The sequence below is a fragment of the Sceloporus occidentalis genome, unplaced genomic scaffold (assembly GCF_023333645.1).
Source record: "Sceloporus occidentalis isolate IW3139 unplaced genomic scaffold, rSceOcc1.0.p SCAF_9, whole genome shotgun sequence".
Taxonomy (NCBI): domain Eukaryota; kingdom Metazoa; phylum Chordata; class Lepidosauria; order Squamata; family Phrynosomatidae; genus Sceloporus; species Sceloporus occidentalis.
The window spans coordinates 5415307-5440254 of NW_028316989.1; the positions used below are offsets into that span (position 1 = coordinate 5415307).

Consider the following 24948-nt stretch of genomic DNA (forward strand, 5'->3'; position numbering starts at 1 on the left):
TCTCCTCCATTTTGAACATGACTAAGAATCATATTTATATGAGTGTTTCTAGGTTTGAATTGGGGATGTCCTTCATTTTTTCTTCAATGTTCTACATTTTTGGTGCCTTGTCTTCTTTTGTGGTTAGGACATCTGGTCACCCTGTATGTGACAGCAGCATCAGAAGGAGCTTTTTGTGGTGGAAACTGTTTGGTATGCAGGGACATTTTATTTCCTCTTCTGGGTTCAGGGCAACTTCAGGTGAGAAACCATAGGAATTGGTCTGTTTTGTCCTGGAGCTCATCTGCAGAGCTCTTGAGTGCATCCCATGTTGTGTCACGTCTATGAAAGCCAGAGCGCAAACTGCAGCTGGTTATTACAACCTCTTGAATCCTCTCCTCTTGACAAGTCCAGCATTGGCCTGTGTTGACTGATTGTTTATTTGTAACTCTTCTATTAATATTTATAAAGCTTCAATAATGCATGAGTCTGTGTACTTGATGGACCATATGTTGCCCTCTGTCCTCTATCAAGGCACCTCCACTGATGGAGCCTCTTGCCCTGTGTCATGCCAAGATATGATCTTGTGTGGGATGGTGAGAACGAAGGGCAGCTCTCTTCTCCATCTTTTCTACCTCATTAGTCACCAAAGCACATCTCTGGTCTTCTCCAACCCAAACCTCTGGGATTACTGCCTTCCCTTTCAAACCTGAGGTCTTAAAGGAAATAGTCATTAGGCTGTATTAGGTTTGTTTGGTATTCTTGTTTTGAACCTATGGCTCCTCTTTACTCTAAAAATGATTTAGGCATGTTTGCTGTCTTTGTGACAATGGACTTGGGAGGTTTTATTTTCAACATCTTTTTTGCATTTTTAAATATTAGTATCCATGCTGGAGGCCACAGATGACTGTAAATTAACATTTAATGGTATGCATCTGAACGAATAAATAATGCATAGCAATAAATAGCTTTGGGAAATGGCATTTGGATTGGGAAAGTACTGAATATGGATTTTTAACATAATAATATTCCTGAACAGCATTTTGAATTACACAATTAGCTGGGCATATCGAAAGCTCAGACATATCTGTCTGACACATTTCAGCAAGGGGTAGAGGAGAGGTAAAACCTTGTGTGTGTGTGTGTGTGTGTGATTGTGCATATGTTCTGTTGTTATCACCCAGTTTAAAGACTAACACAGCTATATCGTTGAATTCTACATAATGTTGTTCTTGATCATCCCCTGGTTCCACCTGCTCTGTTACAGCAGTGTCTTTGGGCTGGGAAAGGAAGCATGGTGCTGAAAGGACAGCGCCTTTGGCATCCTGCTCACAACAAGGCACCATGCCTCAGCCAAGGAACCCCTTTGGCTTCACCTAGAGGGATGGAAGCAGCCCTTGACCATCCTGCCTCCCAAAATTGGGGGACATTGGACATCCTGAGCTACTGATCAGGAATCCCATTGCAAAGCCCAGCCTCTGCAATGACACTCCAGCTCAGTAAGGCAGAAGCAGGTTGAAGCATTTTTTGTGGCACCAGGCCTTTCCAGACTCTTGAGGTTGGGCTCTTCATGCAGTCTGTGGATGATGGGACTTTGAGTAAAGTATCTCTGGAGGAGACAATGTGACGGTCTCAATAGGAGGGAGGATGGGACATACTAAAACAAATGACAGTACCCACCCATAAAGAAACCATACTTGCCCACAGATCATCATTGCAGAATACTTGCCCATAGAGAATCATTGGAGAATACATGCCCATAGGGAAACATTGAATAATTGCCCTATGTTTCCCTATGGGCATGTATTCTCCAATGATTCTCTATGAGAAAGTATTCTGCAATGATTCTGTACAGGCAAGCATTCCCCCCATGTTTCCCTATGAGCAGGTATTCTGCAATGACTCTCTATGGGCAAGTATTCCCCCGTGTTTCTTTATGGGCAAGCATTCTCCAATGAGTCTGTATGGTCAAGTATTCCCCTATGTTTCCCTATGGGCAAACATGGTCTCCCTATGGGCAAGTACTGTCATTTGCTTTAGTGTATCCTGGGGAGGGGGATCATGCTAAGGCAGATGCATTCAACCCCCTTTCAGTTTCTCCTTTCTCTCCATGTCCCCAACCTCTTACACAAAGCCACCATCCCCTCCTTCCCAAGGTCAACCTCTGACCACCCTTCCCTCCTTTTCCCCTTCCAACCTTTCCCTGTCCCCAAAGGAGGAGAAGGGGGGGGGGGAAAGAGAAGTGGATGGATGGGGGCGGGGGGGAGATTTCTTTATGAGCTATGACTTAGCTTCCTTCTCTCACCACCCCCCAGGATTGTGCATAGTGTGTGTGTGTGTGTCTTGCACAGGGAAAGCTAGGAGGTGGGTGTGGCAGAGGAGGAAAAGCCTCCCTCCTTTGCAAGAAGGAGGAGGAGGGGGCTTGCCAATGCCCTCCCTACCACTTGTAGCAGCTGCAGTGGGAGGGGAAGGGAGGCATTTCTAAGCCATTTGCACTTGTCACATCACTTCCGGATCAATTCTTGCTGCAGCAGAGTGAAAAGGGGGGTCTCCTCCCTTTATTCCTCCCCTTTTTCTTTTTTTCATTCCCCCCCCTGCCCCTTCTTCTTCACTCCTCCTCCTTTCCCCCCTTCCTTCCAGATCAGCTGGATGCTGGGAAGTGGTACCCAGCCCTGGTCCTCCTGAGCATCCTTCCCCACCCTCCATCTCTCCCTCTCAACTTTGCCTCCATCCAGCCTTCCAGCTCTTGTCCTCTTCCCCTTCTCCCTCTCTATGAGAACCAGTTCCCTACAAAGGCTCTTTTTCTATCCATCCCTGGCTCTCCAAGGGGGGCATCATCTCTCTCTCTGCCCTCCAGTAGCTTGGCATAGCAAAGCAAGACAGATCCTCCCCTGCTGAAGAGGCCAGCCATGGCAGAGAAGAGGCAAGCCTCCAAGGCCAATGAAGAGGAAGACGGAGATGATGGAGCAGGAGGAGAGGTGCCTGCTTTCTTCAAGAACCTGGGCTCCGGGAGTCCCAAGCCCCGGCAGAAATTCTGCGGCATGTTCTGCCCCGTGGAAGGCTCCCTGGAAAACAAGACCCTCGACTTTGATGCCCTCTCAGTAGGTCGAGGAGGAGGAGGAGGAGGAGGCAGGATCGTGGCCCAACAGAGGGATGTGGCCCACCTGGGCAATACCCACTATGCCTGGCAGAACCCATCATCTGGGGAAGGAGGCAGGAAGGTCCAGATCCGGAGAACAGGAGGCAAGGAAGCTTTGCAGAACCTCAACGACAAGGTGAGCAGGGCTGGGCTTTGGAAGGAGGCCACCTGGCTGCATCTATGGGTGGGAAAGATGCTGGGAGAGCATCCCTCTGGGCTGGTCTTGGCTGGAGGGAAAGCTAGGGCTCCTCTCTGGAAACAAAGCCAGAGATCCCACTTCTAAAAAGAAAAGAAAGAAAGAAGCTAAATCCCATTTCTTAAAAAAAAAAAAAAAAAAGCTAGACTTCATTTCTTTAAACAAAGCCAGATCCTATTTCTTGAAACAAGATAGCTCCCATTTCTACAACAAAGCTAGATCCCATTTCTTTAAACAAAGTGAGAGATCCCATTTCTTTATAAAAAGATAGATCCCATTTTTTGGGGGGAAAAGACAGATCCCATTTCTAAAACAAGACTAGATCCCATTGCTTTAAAAAACTAGAGCAGGGGTTGTTTTTAGATTTGACTTTTGGCCAGTTTCTTCATTGGGAGTTTGCCATTGCCATCTTGGCTGAGAGAGTGTGACTTGCCCACCCAGTCGGTTTCATGGCTCTGCAGGGATTCTAACCCTGGTCTCCACACTCATAGTCCCAACCACTTCGTCACACTGGCTCTGCTCCTGCCATATATATGTGTGTGTGTGTGTGTGTATGTGTAATTTTTGCTCCCCAGTGTGTCCTTTTGAACTGGGGGTGGGGGAGCAAACAAACAAACAATCTAAAAAAGTTTGCAATAATTTGTTTTGACCCCTGGAAACTCTGGGGGGATGTGTGGTCCAAATAGGGTGAGAATGCTCTACACACACCTAGAGGTCATTTGGGGGCATTTTGGAGCACCCCTCCAAAAGAAGACAATAAAGTGTTTGCTGCACCAGGAGAGCCTTTGTTGTTGTCATTTCTGACTTAGGGCAACCCTAGTTTCTTCAGAGAGGGTTTGTCATTGCCATCCTCTGAGGCTGAGAGACTGAGATTTGGGCAAGGCCACTCAGTTGAGTTCCACAACCAAACAGGGATTTGAACCCTGCTCTCCAGAGTCATAGTCCATTGTTCAAACCACAACACTACACTGGCTCTCTCCAGAGGAGCTTGGGGCCCACAAATTACCACTGGGACTGCACATAGCCCATGGACTGCACTCTGCCCACCCTTGGTATAGGACCTTAATCCCTTGTTTAGGGGCCAGGCGGGGATAGGTAGGCAAGACTTCCATTTCCTTCTCTTCCCCATCCGCACCATTTCTTTCCTCCTTTTAGTGGGAGCCAATGTAAAAAATTCTTCCTTGGGCATTTTTCCAAGCACTGCTCTCATTAAGAGTGCCCCACCCAACTCAGTCCAAGACTGTAGGCACTTGCCAGACAAAGATACTCATGGCCAAACAAAACCAAAAATGGTAAATTTTAGTAAATCAAAGCGTTAAACTTCTGATTATAGATGGAGTGGGCCACGATCCTCTCCATCTGCTTCCTCTGAAGCCATTCAACCCTGCACTGGAGCTGTTCCAGGCACCAGGCAGTTTGAAGATTGCCCTCCAAGAACTTCAGCTGAGTGCTGTTCCAGCCAATCCAGTCTCAAATTGGAGAGGATTTTAAATTTGCATTCCCTTTGGCTGGCCAGGTTATTGGGCAATGGGCATGTTTGTCCCAAGTATGACTAAGATTTCCAGCTGGAAGCCAATACTAGTTTTGTACCTCAATTCTTCAGGTCATGACATTCTTTTTTAAAACAGGGCTGAAGACCTGTCGGTCTTTCATGATGCTGAACTATTGATGAATTGGAGTCCAAGACCATTTGGAGGGCTACAGAAGGAAAAGAGATGTTGGGCAGCTCAACAGCTCCATGTAGTCCTTGTCCACCTGTGGAACTGGGCCACAAAGGGAAGAATCATTGTGAGTTGGAAGAAGTATTGAAAGTTGGCCTATACAGGGGTGGACAGCTGTGGTATTTCAGATGTATTTGAATCTACAAGCTCCATTAGCCCTAGGCAACATGCCCAATGGAAAGGCATTATGGAAACTGTGGTGTTAAAACATCTGACTGTCCAAGGTTGCCCACTCCCAGCTTATATCAGGTTAGGTTACTGGTCCATCTTGTCCAAGATTGTATACATCAGTGGTGAGGGACCTTCAGCTATCCATATGTTAATACTTATCATACATGGCCAATGACCAGGCTGTTTTGGATTTCAGACACACCTTTCCCCCAATCCTATGCTGGGAATTGAAGCTGTGAAGTTCTGTGTGCAAAGCAAACTGCTATGACTCTTCTCTTACAAAGAGCCAATTCCCCCTCTTGTCTAAATGCTATAGATGAGCAGAGGTGGGCAACTTGTGGCCCTCCAGATATTGGTCTGCATTTCTTCTGATCTGGAGCTGCTGAGAGTTGCCATCCAGTAACATCTCGAAGGCCATAAGTTACCCACTCCTGTTCTAGAATAAAGACATTTGGTGCCAAATTATTGGATTCTTGCCTTGTGTTAACCACACTGAATAGAATAGGCCTTTGGAGCAAAGAGCTGGCAGACTTCAGGGATGGTCTGGAACATGGGAAAATGGGATACAAGGACATTTCGATGTGAAAAGAGTGTGTCCACCTTCATACACTGATCTCTAAACATGGCACCTATAAAAGCTCAGTGTCTCGCTTGCAAAGTGCTATCTGTAAACAACACTGCCATAGGTGTGGGGCCAATGCCACCCTTAGACAGAGTGAGGCATCTGCCTTAGGTGGCCAGGGCTGGGAAACAATGTGATTCTTTGAACCCCTTGCCATTCCCATCTGTTTAGAAACAGAACTGTGTATGCTACACAGTGACACACGCTAGTTTGCCCCCCAGCACCTCAATGTAAACCCTATGGTCTATCCTGGGCATAGGATGCAGACATGCACACAAACCATGACCCTAACATCCCTGTGTCCTCAGTCACCAATGTCTTCTCAGTGAGTGGGGAGGTCTGAAAGGGACTACTCCTCAATCTACTTCCATTCACTTGAGCGTAAGTAGAAGCCTTTGCATGGTCAGGAAAAAAAACCCTTTGTCTAGTTCTAGTTACATGGAGGTTTCTACTTGAATTCAAGACAGTATGGTATAGTGATTATAGCATTGCTCTAGGACTTGAGAGATCCAGCTTTTCATATCCATTCAGCCATAAAATCTCACTTGGTGACCTGATTGGGAAAGACATTCTATCTCATCCTGACCATGAGGTTGTTGTTGTTGTTGTGTGCCTTCAAGTAATTACTGACTTACAGTGACCCTAAGGTGAACCTCTCATCTTAGGGTTTTTTGGGGGGAGATGTATTAGGAAGGGTTTTGCCTTTGCCTCCCTCTGAGGCTGAGTGTGTGTGATTTGCCACATCTAGACCCTAAGGTGAATGTATCATGGGGTTTTCTTAGCAAGATTTGTTCAAATGGGGTTTGCTCAAGTGGGTTTCCATGGCCAAGCGGGAATTTGAAAGCTGGTCGCTCAACATTCTGACCTCTATACCACACCGATTGCTTTTTTCTTATTAATGTACATATATTTCACCTTTCTTCTAAGAAGGAGGCAGACATAGCTCTCCTGCCTGCTACTTTGTTCTCACAATACTCCTACCAGGTTTAGAGTGTGACTGGTCCAAAAACTCCTAGTTGAGTTTCACTGTTTGGAAGGGACTACAGTTACAATTTCCTCAGTCCCAGACTAACCATTACACCTTGGCTGTGGTATGCATTGAAATATTTCAGGCTGTAGTATGCACTGAAATATGCCAGGAGGTCAACAGTGTGGTAAGACTGTTGCCTTCATGACTCAGTTGTATGCTTCCAAGAAGCTGTCTGGTGTTTCCAGTGTTGGACGTGGGATGCTGGACTTCAGCCTTATCTGCCACAGTGCTTCTTATGTTCAGAGCAAGCTATTTGTAATCTTTCTAGTTTGCTGCCAAAAGTGGGTAGACAGGTTCATCCATCATTCTTTGCATTTACAATTAATGTCCACATTAAATGAAGTTGTAAGTAAATCACATTGGGACTATGGATTAAAGAAAGATAACTTCATTTCTGTTCTGGTGAAACAACAACATTTTAGCTACTTTCCTAGTTATAGGGGCATGGCATCATTAAATGGTTGAGGAAAAATAACACAAGGTTCAACCCTTCTTCCACCCTTGTGGCTTTTGACATGTGCATGAGGATGTAAATGTCCAACAGGATTCCAACTATTATTTTTATTTCTTAAAATTAAACAATTGCTTGGTAAGAAATTGTAACTACAACAGTAGTTAAAGGTTTTAGCAGGGATTTGGCATCCTAATTGTAACAAACTACTTTTTAAAAGTAACTTTCGTGACTCTACTTTTTCATGTCTCTGGCACCGACCACATAATGGCGCATGTCTTTACTTTGTGAAGCAGAGCTAGAGCTATCTGGGTATCGCTGCCCCGTAAGAGCAACCTAAGCAGCTTCAAAAAAGGCATCTCTGGGATGTAAGCCAAGAGATATTGCCAGACTCAGCACTTTCCTTTTCGATTAAAGAGCTCACATTTGCCGCTTTGAAGATCAGAGGTAGCAAAGTCCACCAACAGCAGGGAAAAAACTGCCACTTTCAAGGCAAAAAGTCTATTTTTATATATTTCTGCTGGCTTAGCAGCTTCAATCTCTGTATCAGAATCATAACCTGGAAAGGTAAGGTAACGCACCAATGCTGTAGGTTGCCACAATTGTGTCCCTGTTGGACTTATTTTAATTATAATTTCTTTTTACAAAATCATGACATTTTTCTATCATCACATCTCAGGGCGGCAAACGGATACAACATGAACAAATTAAACAATTCCAGATTAAAATCAGTATATCATTTAACCAAGTTATAAATAGTTTTTTGTGGAGTTTTCCAGTTATGTGGCCATGTTCTAGAAGAGTTTATTCCTGATGTTTCGCCAGCATCTGTGGCTGGCATCTTCAGAGAAGATATAAATGTATTAAATATATTAAATGACTTGAAGATTTTTATTTTACCTTTTAACGTTCATCAAGAGAGTCTGGTAGTAGACTGAACTCAGTGGCTTATTTAAAAACATTGCCAGGTGGACTGTTTTGGTAGCCTAGTATGCCATGCATAGTACGCAGTTGCAAGCAATTGAGCAACAGACTATAACATCCACCACTTCAAGACCAGGGCCTAAAAAACTAGAAGAGATTTCTACACTATGTTGTAAATTTAAAAGAAAATTAAAATGGAAAATTGGGGGCAGGGAGTTCAGGGCTCAGTGACATGTAGGCCCTGGGCTATGCTTTCCCTATCCTCTTATGCACATAAATGGAAGAGAATAAACACAGGCAGTGGGACTCAATTCTATCAGCAGCCCCACCAGAAGATAAACTTGTGTAAAGCTAACAGGTCTGTTAAGAGGGTCAGTGGAGTAGTGGTTTGAGCATTGGACTATGACCCTGGAGAGCAGGGTCTAAATGCATGCTCAGCCATGGAAACCCAGGGTGATCTTGAGCAAGTCACACTCTCTCAGGCTCAGAGGATGGCAATGGTAACATCCTCTGAAGAAACATGCCAAGAAAGCCTTATGAAAGGTTTCCCTTAAGGCCGCCATAAGTCGAAAATGACTTGAAGGCACACAACAACAACAATAACGATAGATCAGAACTGCCCATACAGGATGAAGCCATAGTAGGGTAGGCAAGGTATGCTAACATTCCTGCTATAAACCTTTCTAAATTTTTTTCCATTTTGTAAATTTTGCCTTATGTATCAATAATTGGAAAACTTGCAGTTAGGGAAAAAAATTAGGAAAGATGTGGTCTTTGACCATGGCTAGCCTCAGGGACGTAGCCAAGGGGGAGGGGGTCTTGGGGTCCGGACCCCCCCTTCCATTAGAAAAATGAATGGTGCGTGCTGCTGCGCCACTGCACCCAAGCCCCAATATAATGGTGGCACTTAGTCTGGACCCCCCCCCCCCCTTCCTAAAATCCTGGCTACGTCTCTGCTAGCCTGCTCAATAAAGAGAACTGTAATTTATACCTTTCTTTTAATTTGTGTTTAATATAGCCTTTTTTTGTTTTGTTTTGTAAGTCCTGTATATCAAATGTGACAGGGTTTAGTTGTGAGAATGTCCAGAAAAATTAATGGATAAACTGTATATTGCTTTTAGTGTTGTTTGTTCTTCCTTTGTCATATTTACATTTAATATTTGTAATCTGTCATATCTTATTTTGAATCCAGTGAATACACTTGGCCTTCCATATCCACTGATTCTTCATCCATGGATCCAACCATCCAGAGCTTGAAAATCCACAATAAAATAAAATCTAAAAAGCAAACCTTGATTTCTCCATTTTTTTATAAGGGACACCATGTTACTACACCATTGCATATAATGGGACTTGAGTATCCTGTGATTCTGGTATCAAAAAGGGATCCGGGAACCAAGCCCTAGTGGGCAATAAGGGCCAAGTGTACCTGGAATGTATTTGGACTCATTAATGCATGCCTTATACACTGTGTTGGATTTGATACAAATAATAAAATATCATCTGTGAATAAATTTATCTTACGTTCTTCATTTTTTTATAGCTTGTCTTTGTGAGTTATTTATTAATACCATTAATGGGTCTGTCAATAATACAAATAAAATGGGGTAAAGTGGGCAGTGTTTCATGTTTCTCTGAGCAGAGGGAATGGTTGGGAGTCTATTCCATTTATGTGTACTACAGCGTTTGCATTTCCATATAATTTTTAAAATAATTTAAATTAACTTGTCATCCCCCCCCCCAAATTTTATCAACTAAACATGTTCAAGATGGTCAAAAACTTTCCACGCATCCAGTAATATTACAGCTATTGGGTTATTGTAGGATTTACTCACATGGATTATACTTAAAGCTTTTCTTATGGAGTCAGCTAGTGTCCTGCTTGTCATAAAACCAATTTGGATATATATTGTTATGAATTTATTTAATATTTGAGCAATAATTGATGTAAACATGTTTTGAACCTGATTAGCAATCTATAAGCTGATATAGATTGAGGATCACACCCTGATTTTAGCAAAGGTACTATTTCATCGCTAGTCCAGGTGTCTGGTATTTTACCTCCTAAAAGAATTTAGTTAAATAATGTATGTAGTTAAAGTGTAGCAGTAATAAAGGTGTAACGAAGGTGTTGGCAAATGACAGGAGCTAAGGGATCATGGACATTACCACATGAGCCCTGTTATTGCTGCAATCGCATCAGGTAATACAAATGGAAACATGTGAAGTAGCCATTATCGCATGTCTTTACAGTAGCGCAACTGGGGCTACTTCTTCCACGGTGCTCTCTCCCACACTCCCCCTTAACCTTGCCTCCTTACTCTATGCCCTACCCAGCATGCTTTTAATGTTTTAAAATATTATTTTGACTTTTTCACACAGTTCTGTTAATGTGACTTAAGTTTCAAAATAAGAAGAAAAGAAATTAAAAATAAAATAAAGGCAAACAGCCTGCTTGGGAATAGTGATGGGGAAGGGGTTGGGGGAGAGATGGAGATTGTGTTATCGAGTGACTGCCAGTATCGCAACTGCCCCAGCATCAACGATTTATACCCGAAGACTAGCAGAATGGTAAGGTTATTGACAGGTTTCCCCTGTCCATGAAAAAGGATGCCTTAATCATGCTTCGGAGAAACAGCACCTACATGTTGGAGGTGGCGGCGTGTGATAAGTATTGCCAAAATCACTTTTTCTGGCTGTGATTGCAGTTTAAAAGTTGTGTGTTGTAATCTCCCCTGTCTCCCTTGTGTTTTGTGCTCTTTGTTTTTTAGATTTTATATCATTTGTATTTTGCATTTTATCTATTTTATGAGATGTTGTAACGGTTTTATTGGTCTGTAAACTGCTTTGATCTAAGGAAAAGCGGTATACAAATAAAATTTATTATTATTATTATTATTATTATTATTATTATTATTATTTTCTTTCCCCTCCCCTTGCCATATGTCTTATCTCCTAACTTGCTCATTTGTTCATTCAATGAGATCTGTATATTCATAATAACAATGTCTAGTCTGTTATAATGGGGCCCTAGATTTTCCACCTCGAAGGGTTCTACACACACCGCAGTGAACAAACATCAAATGGATTGCATGCGCTATACCCAGGTTTATTGTCTTACAAGTGGTGTAATATGAAATTTTAATGTTCTCGTAAATGTTTACCTACTGAATCCAGTTTTAGCCCTTCCTGCTGTCTTCAACAAACCATGCATTAAGCATAGTGTCTATTCCATACAATAACTGTCCACTTACAGTTGGATTTTCTTAGAGATACATTTCTTGGCAGTGAGAATTAAGGCTGCGTTTATGCTCTGGTAAAACAAAATATGCTAAACACCATTCATTTTATTATTTATTTATTTTCATTTTCATATATCCTGCCTTTTTCCCAGTATAGGCACTCAATATAAGAACTCCAAATACAAGATATATAAGTGAGAAGAGTCATGTGGTATAAGAAACAGATGTCTTTTGTCATCTTCTTTTAAGACAAGGCTGTATTTTTTGTGTGGTCCAGTTTGACTCCCACTCTCTCTTGTGGTTTAAGCAGATTTGGTTGGGATTTTGGTGTGTGTTGGGGGAACATTTCTGTAGCTGTGCCTAATTTGTGGAATGCCTTGCTTCTAGAGATTCATTTGTCCCCTTCTCTCACTTCTTTTCTTTTGCTGCACAGTCAACATTTGTTTTAGGTACTGGTTGTTATTTGCCTTTTGCTGCAACTGTTGGTGGTTTTAATTATGTTTTAACAAATTTGCTACACCTTGTCTTCACTTTAGCCACCTTATTATTATTATTATTATTATTATTATTATTATTATTATTAAATTCATATATTTATGTTGACATATCAGGCAAGTTTAAACAGACTTTTAGGAGTGATCGCGTACCATTCTTCGTATATGTGTGTGTACACACACATGTATGTCCTCAAAAGCTTCTTGGTTAGCATTGAACAAAGAAATGATTGGTCTGTCCCCTGTAATGGATGTTCCTTACATTTAGCTCCCTCCTACCTCCTCCGACCCCCCACTTCGAAATGAGCTAGATATGCTATATTTTTTCTCATCTGTCTAAACCAAGAGTACATGTACCATGAAATATAAATATTGAAGATCTATGTTGCACAGTTCTTAATAATATATACAATGAAGAAGCAGTACATATAAGGTAACCTGCAGATGTCTGGAAATCTCTGGCTGTGAATCCTGCTTACTATTAGACAGCTGGTGTCTATGCTACCAGAAGTCCAGATGATACAATTTTAAAGTCTCCATTCATATAGTTCTCTTATCTAAATCATACACAGATAGGATCTAAAAATCTGAATGTCTGGAACTGTAGAAGTACCTGTGTGGAATTAGGCTTGTAATGCCTGCTTTGGTGTCTTTTGCAGAACAAATAAGTACAAATAAAACATTCATTTTCAGTGTTCATTTTTTCAAAATGTGTAGCCTTCCAGAGGGCAAATGCACCCCTCTGAGCTGAGCATTGCAAATTTGATTGATGTTGATCTGTAAGAAGCTTTTGCATTTGAATTTTATGGCTAATCATTACTAGCTCTTTTCTTTTGAGACCTCTGGCCATTAGGCATTGCTTTTGAAAAGCAGCTCACATTTGTTTGCTGTAGTGCTAACCTTAATCTTGGAGGTGGGATATTATTGCATTCCACATTCCCAAAAGAGAGAATCCCTTGCTTTTCAAAGGATGCGGAACCTTTTAATCTGATAATGGCTCTGATGCCACAACAAACTACAAATCCTGATTCCATAGCATTAAGGCATGGCAGTTAAAGTGGTGTCACACTGCATTAATTCTGCAGTGCAGATGCAGCCTAAGGCAAATCTATACACACTTACTTGAGAGTAAGTTTTACTGATCTCAGTAGGATCATTTCTGTACAAGATTGTGGGCTGGAGCAGATGGGTAGGAAAAAGTAGTTTGAACCTGCGTTTTCTGAAAGTGGGTCAAAACCTTGCTGTGCATTTGACCCACTCCCAAAGCAGGCCGAATACTGATAGGCAGTCCACATGACATGGCATCAAGCTGTGTTGTGGGATTATTTTTATTGTCACCTTCTCACCATGCATGTGCGCCATCACACAAGCACACAGCAGGTGACTTCCCAGTACCTCCCATGTCCCACCCAGATGCCATCTCATTGGATGTCTACCCCTTTCATCAGCCACATAGCTGCATGTGTGATGGTCCGGCCGTGCACCACATCGGTGTGCTGAATAATAGCAATAGCACCTACTTTTCTATACTGCTTCATAGTGAACTATGCACTCTCTAAGCAGTTTAGAAGTGCTAGCCAATTGCTTTCAGCAAGCTGGATACTAATTTTACCAACCTACCAAAGGAGGGAAGGCTGAGTCAACCTTGGAACCCTCCAGGATCGAAATCACAACATTGTGGCTGCAACACCAGATCTCATTTCAATACAGTTGCATGGAAGCCCCATACATGCCCCCTTCACCCCACTTCACTTCATTTCCCTCTGTTGGACTGCCTGATTTGTGTATGATGTAATTGCATCCATTTGGGGGTTGCAGGTTCATTTTTTCCCATTGCCACATCTCCGCACTGGTACCGAGCCATTTATATGCAGGAGCAAAGATGTGCATTTTCTGCCCTAAGATGGAGTATCCTGGGTTCTTTTTGCTCCGGTTTTGAGCCCTGGAGCCTGGCTTTATTCCAGTTTCCATCTACTTTCCTGGCATGCATTGTATAAACGCCGTGGCTTCGAAGCGGCTAGAAGTTGCTTTATTTTGCCTGTGTTTTGGCCCATAGTTGTAAATCTGGTATAATACTAGGATCTAGGCCACTGGTTCTCAGCCTTCCTAACTCCGTGAACCTTTAATACAGTTCCTCATGTTGAGGTGACCTCCAACCATAAAATTATTTTCATTGCTACTTCATAACTGCAATTAAAAATATGCATTTTCCAATGGTCTTAGGAGACCCTTGTGGTCGCGACCCACAGGTTGAGAACCGCTGATCTATGCTCTTGTCCCTTTGGCTGGTGAACTGAACAACTGTTTCTGCCTGTCACATCTCAGAATGTAGGTCCATGTGTTGGAGAATGTATACCACCAAATGTGGTTTCAGACTGTGATTTAGGGTAGACACTGGCCTCTCCCTGACAAATCCACAGTAGATCCCATGCCTAAGTGTTTGGTTCACTGCTTCAGTCATTAAACCGATAAACCCAAAACAGCTGAGTGCTGCATGGTTTTAATAAGGATGAGCAGCAGGACTTGCATTGGCAGACAACATTATTTGGCTATGCCCCATAGAGGCCCACTGCCAACCCTTGCAGCCTCATGACTCTGCTCCTTTTTTTCTCCTTGGTGTGTCTGCCTATTGACCTGCCCTCTTCCAGAAAAGAAGAGTAACTTCCCATATATCTTTTCCAAGCTCTTTAGGAAAATGGTGTGATTTAGCTGAGTTTGTTGTTGTTAGCGACCTTAGTGTCGATCTCGACCCATAAGGGGAAAGATTTCCTTGCTCACAGGCTTTATCTAGCCCACCATAGTCTTCCAGTTGCCCTTCTTCAGTCCTCAGGAAGACAGGATTGAAAGGAGAAATTCAAAGTGCAGAAGTAATTTGCCTTCAGTTAACTGAGCAGGAAGAGGTGGAGGCTTGCGCTTTGTAAACTGAGTACATAAAGTCCAGAGCCTCTCTGCGTAAAATTATAGTTTTTGGTGTTCCTCCCCATTAATAACCATTGCCTCTTGTCCACACCCTTCTGACCACATTCTGATGTGACTCAGTCACAGACGTCCTGCTTTTCATCTGTGAAACGTTGAAGGGCATGCTATAATACAATTGGCTGGAGCAGAATACTATCCCCCCCCCAACTCGATTTATTGAATTGAGAAGGATAACAATGATAAGAATGGATGTCTTCAAAAAGAGGCTGGACACCTACCCAGATAGGGATGCTTTACTGGGTGATCCTACATTGAGCTGTTGTCAAAAAGTTGGATTCGGTGGTCCATGGTCCACTTCCAACTCTTGTCATTCTGTAAGGAACAAGAATCTGATATAATGTACAGCTGGCCCAGATGATGCTAAAAGTGCCTCTTGGGAAATCATGTACCATGAGCAAGGCTGAGAGTCTATCCCACCTTATGCTTCTTGTTGTAATGTGCCTTCAAGTCATTTCTGACTTATGGAGAACCAAACGCAAACCTATTATGGGTTCTTCTTGGCACGTTTCTTCAGCAAGGGTTTGCCATTGCCGTCCTCTGAGGCTGAGAGAATGTGATTTGCCAAAGGTCACCTAGTGGGTTTCCCATGGATGAATGGGAACTTGAACTGTGGTCTCCAATCCTCAAAACACTACACCATGCTGGCTTCTACACCAGTATTAAAAGTATTAGGACAGACCAAAAGTGGACTAAACTGTCCTTATCCAGCCTTCGAAACTGAATAGTAACTGTTCCTCAAAGGTGTGAACAGTAACAGGGGCAGTTCAGGACAAGTCAGTTTACCCTTGGTGGGTGTCATTTTCATCCTTTAATGGGGCTACCACCTACTAGTACTTGAAAGCCTTTGAGTAACCTTCTGCCTAAGTTACATTCAGCCCAAGAGGAGTGAGATGGGAGCCAGCGTTGTGTAGTGGTTTGAGCATCAGACTTTGGAGACCAGGGTTCAATTCACAGCTCAGCCATGAAAACCAATGGGTGACCAGTGGTGCCACAACAAACTACAATTCCTAGGATTCCATAGCACTGAGCCATTGCAGTTAATGTGGTGTAAAACTGGATTATTTTGGCAGTGCGGATGCAGCCCAGGAGGAAAAGGGCTGGTTGGGTGCAAAAAGCCTTTGTGAAGAAGAAAAAGAATTTCTTTATTGGCATCTTTGTTAACTGAAGCATGCTTGTATTTATACCCAGCCAGTGTATGTATGCGTGTATGTGTATAACTGCGCCACAAACAGAAAGCGGTTGTTTTGCTTTGTTAAAAAAAGATTAAAATAATAATCCTGATCTGTAGTAAATCCTTATCTTCTGGAAGAGCAAACAGCATGGAGCTCTGTATCAGCAAACCAGCTCAAATTCAAATTCATGAGCCACGTTTTAAAAAAAGGCTTTTTAAAATGGCACGCCTTTCTTTTCCACCAGGATTTTGCCATCTAATGTGAACTTTTCCTTTTTTAGAAAGGCAAAATTTGCCATTTCTCCCTATTTTTTTTAGAATTTCTTATCCCCCCCCCCCCAAGAAATGCCAAAATAAGACATTTCCATTGAAAGGGAGGAGGAGGAAAATAAAGGAGCTTCTAGTCTAGCCAAGCTCTGCTGCTTTCTGCTGCCTGGCGAACAATGCCCTTGCTATTTGCTCTTACAGCCGCATTCGCCACTGATGCTAAGAAGAAAAAGCGCCAAGCGATTGCTAGTGGCAATAAGGAAAAGAGAGGTGGGAGGATAAAAATATTCCTTCCTTCCATCCTTCCTTTCCTCCCTCCTTCTCTTCTGTCTGGTTGGCAAGAGCAGGGCGTGGACAGTTGTTCAGCAGCACCAGCATCTCATCTGCAAGACTGCGGATCCCATCGCCTCTCTCTCAATCCAGCATCACTGTGCAATTCATGGTGCAGAGATCACAACCTCTGGTTTGCTGCACTGGCCTGCGGATGGTGCAAGGAAAGGAGGCTAGGGAGAGATAATAATAATAACATTAATATTCACATTAACAACCACAACACTAATAAGCTTATTTACTTATATCCCACCTTTCTCCCTCATATAGGGACTCAAGTACTATTGTAATAATGTAATAGTAATTACTATTGTAATGATGTAATAATTCTAATGTGCCCTTTTGTTATGTTTTTAATTGGACTGTTTTTTTTTTAATATGGTGAGCTGCCCTGAGTCCTATTTTTGGGGAAAGGGCTGGATATAGATAAATATAATAATAATAATAATAATAATAATAATAATAATGAGGATAATGCTTAGCTATGAAACCCACTGGGCAAGAAGTCACACTCTCTCAGCCTCAGGGGAAGGCAATGGCAAACCTCCTCTGAACAAATCTTGCCAAGAAAAGCCCAGGATTTGGCAGCCTTAGGGTCGCCATAAGCTGGAAATGGCTTGAAGGCACACAAAATAATAATAATAATAATAATAATAATAATAATAATAATTTCTTATCCATATTTCAGATTTGTCATTTATAATTTTCAATTTACAAGTAGCAAGAACTGGTGGGTGTTGAAAGCAATCCTCACCCTGCTGTCGCTGCGGTTGTGTGTTACATTTCCCACTTAGGGCTTCCCTATCACTGGGTTTTCTTGATTTGATTTTCTTAATTTCAAGGTTTGTTCAGGGAGGTTGAGAGAGTGTGACTTGCCTAAGGTTCCCCCAGTGGCTTCAATGCAGGGACATTTAGAAGAATCCTTGCAAATCAAAGGAGGCACGGAAGCATGGTCAGGACAGCTCTCTTTCTCTTCCCTTAGACTCTGCTTCCATCCCATGGAAGGCATGGTCAAGACATCTCATCACCCTGAGGCTGAGAGAGTGTGACCTGCCCAAAGTCCCCAGTGGCTTTAATGCTGTGAATTTTGGAATTTTGAAAGAAGACTTGCAAAGCAAAGGAAGCCTCTCCTTTCTCTAGACCATCCCATGGTCATCCTTAGGCTGAGAGAGTGTGACTAAGGTCCCCCAGTGGCTTTAATGCAGGGAAATCTGGAGGAATCTTTGCAAAGCAAATGAAGCCCCTCCTCTCTCTTTCTTCCCTTAGACTCTGCCTGCATCCCATGGAAAGCATGGGGCCAAGACATCTGATCACCCTGAGGCTGAGAGAGTGTGACCTGCCCATTGGGTTTGCAGCAGGGAAATTTGCAAGACCCCTTGCAAAGCAAAAGAACCACCCTCTGCATCTCTCCCTTCTTGCAATTGCAGACTCTACTTGCATAATACAGTATTTATATTAATCCCTTCATTATTGCATCCCATGGAAGGCAATCATAAAAAGGAAGGCGTGGTCCCTGCCTCCTGCATCATCACCATCACCATCATCATCCCTGGACCTCTTCTCCTTCCTGCTCAGGGCGACCCCCCCCCCTTAAACCGCAGCCGGGCTCTCAGTGGCTTCCTCCATTGCGCCACTTTACATCTCAACGTTCTACTCGCTTCCCATTGGACGAGCCGCGGGGCTTATTTGCATACCACGGAGCGAACTGACCAATCGGGCTCCGAAGCAAGAGCAGCCCTTTTTTTCCCTCTGTGTGCCTTTCTCTTTCTCTATAGAGGACAGGGCGTGGCGAGGGCGCATGCGCGGTGGGGCTCGCCTTGTGCTGTGGCTTTGATTGCTTGCTTGCTGGATTCTTTGCTTGCTGCAGCCTCCTTTTCCCTGCCGCCTGAGGACTGGGCTGGGTTTGCAAAAGCAGAAGGGAGGAAAGGCAGTTTTTTCCCTTTCTCCATCCGGGGTTTTATTTATTTATTTATTTTTGGAAGGTGTGAGAGACCAGCTGGGCAGCCTTGCTCTCATTGCATGCATTTATTTTTAAATGCAATTTTATTTTAATTTTTGCAAAATTATTATTGCTTTCTTAAGGAGGGGTTAAAAAGCAACACTAATTGAGGGATTAATTTGGGGGCTTCATTTTTAAATTTATTATTATTATTATTATTTTTAAATTTGCAACTGAAAAGCAAGGAAGTTTTTATTTTTTATTTTTAATATATATATATATATATATATATATATTGGAGAAGGGGGAGTTTTGCTTTCCCCAAAGCCAGCAGCTTGCAAAGATGTCATATCAAGGGAAGAAAAATATCCCTCGCATCACGGTGAGTACAAACCTCAGGAAGCTTATGTATCTATATATATATATATATATATATATATAATATAACTTTGCAGAGAAACAAAAAAGCAAACAATGGCAACGAGGGTGGCTTGCAAGCCTTTGTGTTTTTCTGTCTCTGTGTCTAGGAAGGAAAAATAATATATAATATAGATTAAAAAGAAAGGGAAAAATAACTCTGGCAGGTTTATTATTTTTTGCAATAAAGAAAACCCAGCAAAGCTTCTTTAAAGATGCAGCCTTGAATTTATGATTATTATATCTGTGTTGAACATGGTAGAAGAGAAAAAAGACATGATGGTGATAAAGGAACAATGGTTGCCTTATTTAAACATTTCCAGCCAGCTCTCTTTTGGGAAAGGTCTCTATTTTTCCCCCCTTGGGAAAAAAGAAAGAAAGAAAAGAAGGGAAGCTATAAAAATAAAAACAGCAAGAGGGTAATTTTATATTAAAATAAAATAAAAGATCACATTTTGTATTGAGGATGCAAACCTTGCCTTCTCTGTCTCGTTTTTCCATCCTCTGGTTTTGCATCTTGTAGCTGCCACACAAGGGAAACACTGAATGTGCCAACCTGGATCTTTCCAAAGGGATGTTGGCATTATATGTGTGTGTGTGTGTGTGTGTTACCCTCTTTTTGTTTCCTTTTGGCAGAATAGACTATAGACAGTGGGAGGCAGACAGAGAGACAGACAGATCCCAGGGCTGGACTGCATTGCATGATCAAGGCTGTTTCATAAGAAGCCTTTGGTGGGTCAAGCCAAGCCTTTGAAGGCTCTGTTTTGTCCCTTTCCTTTCAAACCCCAGCAAAGGTTCAAGCTGGGCAAGATCCATGGGGTGCTGGGCAGAGTTGTGAGGAGGGATTGAAGGAAAATATATCCCTTTTCTCTCTGTGTGTTTTTGTAATGTGCAATTCTTGATTCCAGTAGAGCTTCTGGCAGCATTATTGTTTTTGGCCAGGGAAAGCAAGGCATGCATGCATTCCTGGTTATGTGCAATGAGGATGTGCAGTTTTCTTCTTCTTTTAAACAAACAAAAAATCAATTTTTGGAAAATGGAGAGAATTTGCAAAGGCTGCTGGTACGAAGGCTTGGCAAATGCATGCATTTCTGGTCATGTGCAGCAATGATGTTCTGCCATCTTCTTTATTTAATAGAATAAATTTTTGGAAAGCTTGGCACAGCTGCTGGTAGGAAGCCTTGGCAAATGGATGCCTCTCTGGTCATGTGCAATGAGGATGTTCTGCATTCATATATATATATATATATATATATGTATATGTGTATATGTATATGTATATATTATACATTTTTGGAAAGTGGGGAGAGAGTAGCAAAGCTGCTGGTAGGAAGCCTTGGCAAATGCATACATCTCTGATCATGTGCATTGAGGATGTTCTGCACACACACATACTAATAAAATGCATTTTTGGAAAGTGGAGAGAAAGTGCCAAGGCTGCTGGTAGGAAGCCTTGGCAAATTAATTCATTTCTGGACATGTGCGGCAAGGATGTTCTTTTTCTCTTCTCTTTGATAAAAAGACATTTTTGGCTAGTGGAGCGAGAGTGGCAAGCTTGCTGGTAGGAAGCCTTGGCAAGGGCTGCCCCACCCCACACGCCCCATGCATTGCCCTTTTGGGTGGGGATGAAGGGAAAGGAGCATAGGGTGGGTACAAGCTGGCGCCTCACACACATATGCACACACACCCTGCACACTTTTCTCATACAAAGGGAGGCGATGGAGATCAGAGGATGAAGCTGGCTTTTTCTCTCCCTCCCTCCTTTTCTTGCAGGAGGTAATGGCGCTTGTGGTGAGGCGATGAGCAGATGGAGGCTGCATGGTTGGCTCAGTTCGCCTTTGCTTTCCTTCCCCTGCAAGAAAACAGTGTTGTGTAGGGAACCAAATGGGTGGAGAGGAAGGACACAAATGGTGCTCTGTTCGTATGTAGGAGACCCCCGCCTTCTTGCTCCACATTTCCCCACCGCCACCTCCATTTATTCTCCTTTGAAAAGAAATCAGATGCAATTCTTTCTCTTCTGATAGGATTCCCAGCTCTCTTCTCCCTCCTTTCTGAACATCCCATGTTCACCCCTGCAGGGATCCCTCAGGGAGATGGAAAGGGAACGGTTATATAAAAGTCCGCCATTCATTATGGAGGGACCTGATTGTCATGTGCAATGGACCACACAGTAGACGGTGTGGCTGGGGGTGAGCATAATAGATCTTCATGGAATACCGCTCACAATCGGTCCTCAGTGGGAAGGGTTTTTAATGCTCCCCCATGCTCGAGGGTTGGGTATCTGTCCCCTACATATTTGGGGGGGCACATCCTAGTCTTCCAAGCCTCTTTCTGAGCATTATAGTCAAGATGTGGAAATAGATATTTTTTAGAAGCATCTCAGACTGCTGGGTTTGACTGCTGGTTTGTCTATTTCTTTTAACGCCTGACCTGGCTCTTCCCATAGATTGCTGGAATCTGTAGAATTCCTCCCCCCTTTGTACATTTTTATTATCTCACTGAGTCTAGAAGCTTTAAAATCATGGAAAAGGCTTGTTGAAGGTTGGATTGGTGTTGACTCGACACTGATGCAGGCCTTTTAGCTGTATGGTGTTTTCATTTTCCCTGCTGAGTGAAGATAAAAAGGGAGAATGGGATACACTCTGGTTCATTTCAGTGTGTAAACCTGGGAAAGCTCTGCAGGGTTAATAGTGTTACAACAATGGAAAAGAACTGGGCATGTGACTGACTGAGCACAGAGGCCAATTTTGCCAGAAGCAACACTCCTCCATCCAACAATTAATAGACGCATGGAATTGGAAAGCCTGGTTAGAGTTTGAAATTCATTTGGTCCAGCGACCTTCAACCTTCCAACTTCAGAATTCCTTTCTAACTTGCAACACAGCTTTTATTTAATTTTGCATTTTACTGCATACCCTTTTGTGCTTTTACAGTGGTTGTCTAGATTGCTGTCTTTTCCCTTGCCAAAGCATAGTTATCACAATGGTGTTTCAATCCAGACATGACTCAGTTATGGATCGCAAGATACTCTTTGGAGACCTCTGCTTCAGCTCAGCCGCTGGAAACACAGAAAGTTCTGGCAGACCCGACACTCTTAAGAGACTAGCTCACATAATCCAGATTAGCTGTGTGTTTATGCCATGCTGCAGACGTGCCATGCTGCACTGGGCTTAGAAATGGCTGTAGAGCAACATTTCCCATATACTGCCACTCGAGGTGCCTTGAGTTCAAAACATCTGGAGAACACATGGAGTTCCATTTCTCCTCCAGATGTATTGGGCTCAAGGCACCTTACAGAAAAGGTAGGATATAAAGAAACAAAGTGGCTGACTGCAGCTCCCACAGTTCCTTGCTTATGTTCAGGCATGATGAATGGTCATAGTAGGTCAGAACATCTGGAGAACCAAAGGCTTCAAGGATTAAACATGGTTTTGCTGAAAAAGAATACTGTCAGGGGACATGGCAACACTCTTCAAATACTCAAAGTTGTAGCTCAGAGGAAGAGCCAAATTTTTGTTCTTTGCTGTCCTAAAGGACAGGGCTATATCTAATGGGTTTAAGTCACAGTGTGGAAGGTCTCAGTTGAACATGAGGAGAAACATCAGTGGAAAGATCAGTCTAAAAAAAAGAATCAGTTATGAGGGGCTGGAGCCAGCATGACGTAGTCAGTGGTTTGAAGATTGGATTGTGACTCTGGGGACCAAGGTTCGAATCCTTGCTCAGCCATGGAAGCCCACTGAGTCACCTTGGGTAAGTCACACTCTTTCAGCCTCAGAGGAAGACAAAAAACAAATCCCCTCTGTGTTAATCTTGCCAAGAAAACCCCATGATAGGATTTGCCTAAGGGTCGCCATAAGTTGGAAATGGAAGGTACACAAAAGGGCAGCTCCTTCTGGATATCCACAAATGGACCCAATAGTCAGGTATAGGAAGTGCTCTAGCTTTAGATTTTCTGCATTGAGCATCTAGTTGGGCAACTAGTTCTTCACATCCCCATTCCAGCTCTGTGGCTAAGCTCTGGGTAGATGTGGTTTAGGCTTTAAAATCTCAGAAGGTCTAGGTGGCTCAGTTAACAGTCATATAACACGGGGATTGGTGACCAATTGGGCAGAGACGATGGAAACCAGACTTAACATATGAGAGTTGAAGGAGCCTGTCCATACCTCCTATTGCCTTGAGTAGGGATTTACTTTTAGCCTATTGAGGGGACAACTCACAGGTCCTAATAGATATCTAGTAGAAGGAGAAGCTTTGCCCTGAATCTCTGTTAGGCAATTGTAGCTCCTCCAGTGCAGTTCTATGGTCAGTGTCTGTCAGACGTTGACCACAAAGTTGCACTGGAGGACCTAGAGATTCCTAGAGAGAATGCTCTATTAGGCATTTGTAGCTCCTCCAGTGCGGCTCTATGGTCAGTGTCTGTCAGACATTGACCACAGAGGTGCACTGGAGGACCTAGAGATTCCTAGAGAGGTGTCCTCTCAGGTAAAAACATGGTGCTTTTGTTATTTGCGGACTTTCCATATTCACGGGGGTCTTGTGTCCCTAACCCTAGTGAATATGAAGGGACAAGTGTAGTAGCAAGATTAATCCTGGCTGGGATTAATAAGAGGGACTTCAGGTTCACCGGAGGTAATGTTGGCTAAATTCAGGTACAGGAAACTCTCTTTTTAGAATGAGGTCTTTCGTTTTTCAGCATGAGCTGGTCAGGATCCAGTCTACTTGCTGACTTTCCAGTAAAATCAAGTAAGTTGGCAGCCCCCAGAGGAGGAGTATCTTTAGTGGTAGCCCCTAAATTATGGAACAACTTCACAGGACCTTTGGAAAAGTGCATTACTTTCCACTTTTATACTGGAGGATTTATTTCACCTTGGGAAAATAAAGAAATAAATAAATGACCATATGTAGGTTCTTTAGTCCAGTCTCAGTCCAGTTTACCTAGTATGGTGTATTGCAGGGGTAGGCAATCTGCGGGCTGGATACGGCCCGGCAAGGCCTTGGGACCGGCCCCAGCCTCGTCCTGCCACCGATTGCCGCCGGAGCCTTTGGCCTCTTGCGTGAGGGCGTGGGCCTTCGGCCTATCAGGAGGAGATGGGCAAGGGGGGCAATAGTCTATAGAAGCCTCCGAACCATGCATTTATAGTAACATTTAAAAAAAAATCCTCCATTTGAAAATTTTGTCCTACATTTGTCCCAGTTTATTTATTTAATTAATTTTTTAAAAATTATTTAATTATTTATTTTTATTATTATTTATTTTTGGGCTTCGGCCCCCCAGTTGTCTGAGGGACAGCAACCTAGCCCCCGGCTCAAAAAGGTTGCCTACCCCTGGTGTATTGTGTGCTTTGCAGAGGGCCTCCTCAGTGTCAGGAAGATAGGCTGCATGCAATTCATGTACAATACATCTGATCTACAACAATTCCTCTCTTTTCTTGTTGCTTCTAGCCAGATCTTCCTTGAAATAGGTTATGGGAAACGAAGGCACACAACAACAACAACAACAGCAACAACTCATAGCTTTCTTATTTATTTATTCATTTAAAAACCTGAATACCACTATCCATCCAATAAATTCCAGGGCTATTTAACAACAAATATTGCAAGAAGATATTAACATATCTAACAAAAGTCTAACTGTTCAACAACTATACCAATAGAACATTAAAGTGTGTAATAAAGCTGTAGCATGAACGGGAAAAGGAAGCAGAAACTGGAAACTGAAAAGCTGAAGCTGAAGCAGACATGAACAGACATTAGGCTTGTAAAATCTGCTGTCTGTCTATCTGTCTGTCTGTCTATCTATCTATCTATCTATCTATCTATCTATCTAGTACAGGTAGAACCCTGAGGTCTACCAAGCAAGGCTGCTCTGAAATTGG

The 24948-nt window shown here is 42.9% G+C and overlaps 1 protein-coding gene across 4 annotated transcripts in view; it reads left to right on the forward strand.

The window, feature by feature from the left end:
* The first annotated feature begins 2381 nt into the window (after positions 1-2381).
* DPYSL2 (dihydropyrimidinase like 2) overlaps positions 2382-24948 on the forward strand; it is a 58015-nt gene continuing 35448 nt past the window's right edge. For 2 of the 4 annotated variants that reach the window (XM_089537988.1, XM_089537989.1), the window contains exon 1: positions 18511-19037. In XM_089537988.1, the coding sequence (XP_089394114.1) occupies positions 18999-19037 (39 nt within the window). In that variant the 5' untranslated portion in view covers positions 18511-18998. Of the gene's footprint in view, positions 3255-18510; positions 19038-24948 lie in introns of those variants that run through there. The other 2 variants (XM_089537986.1, XM_089537987.1) reach the window with 2 other exon arrangements.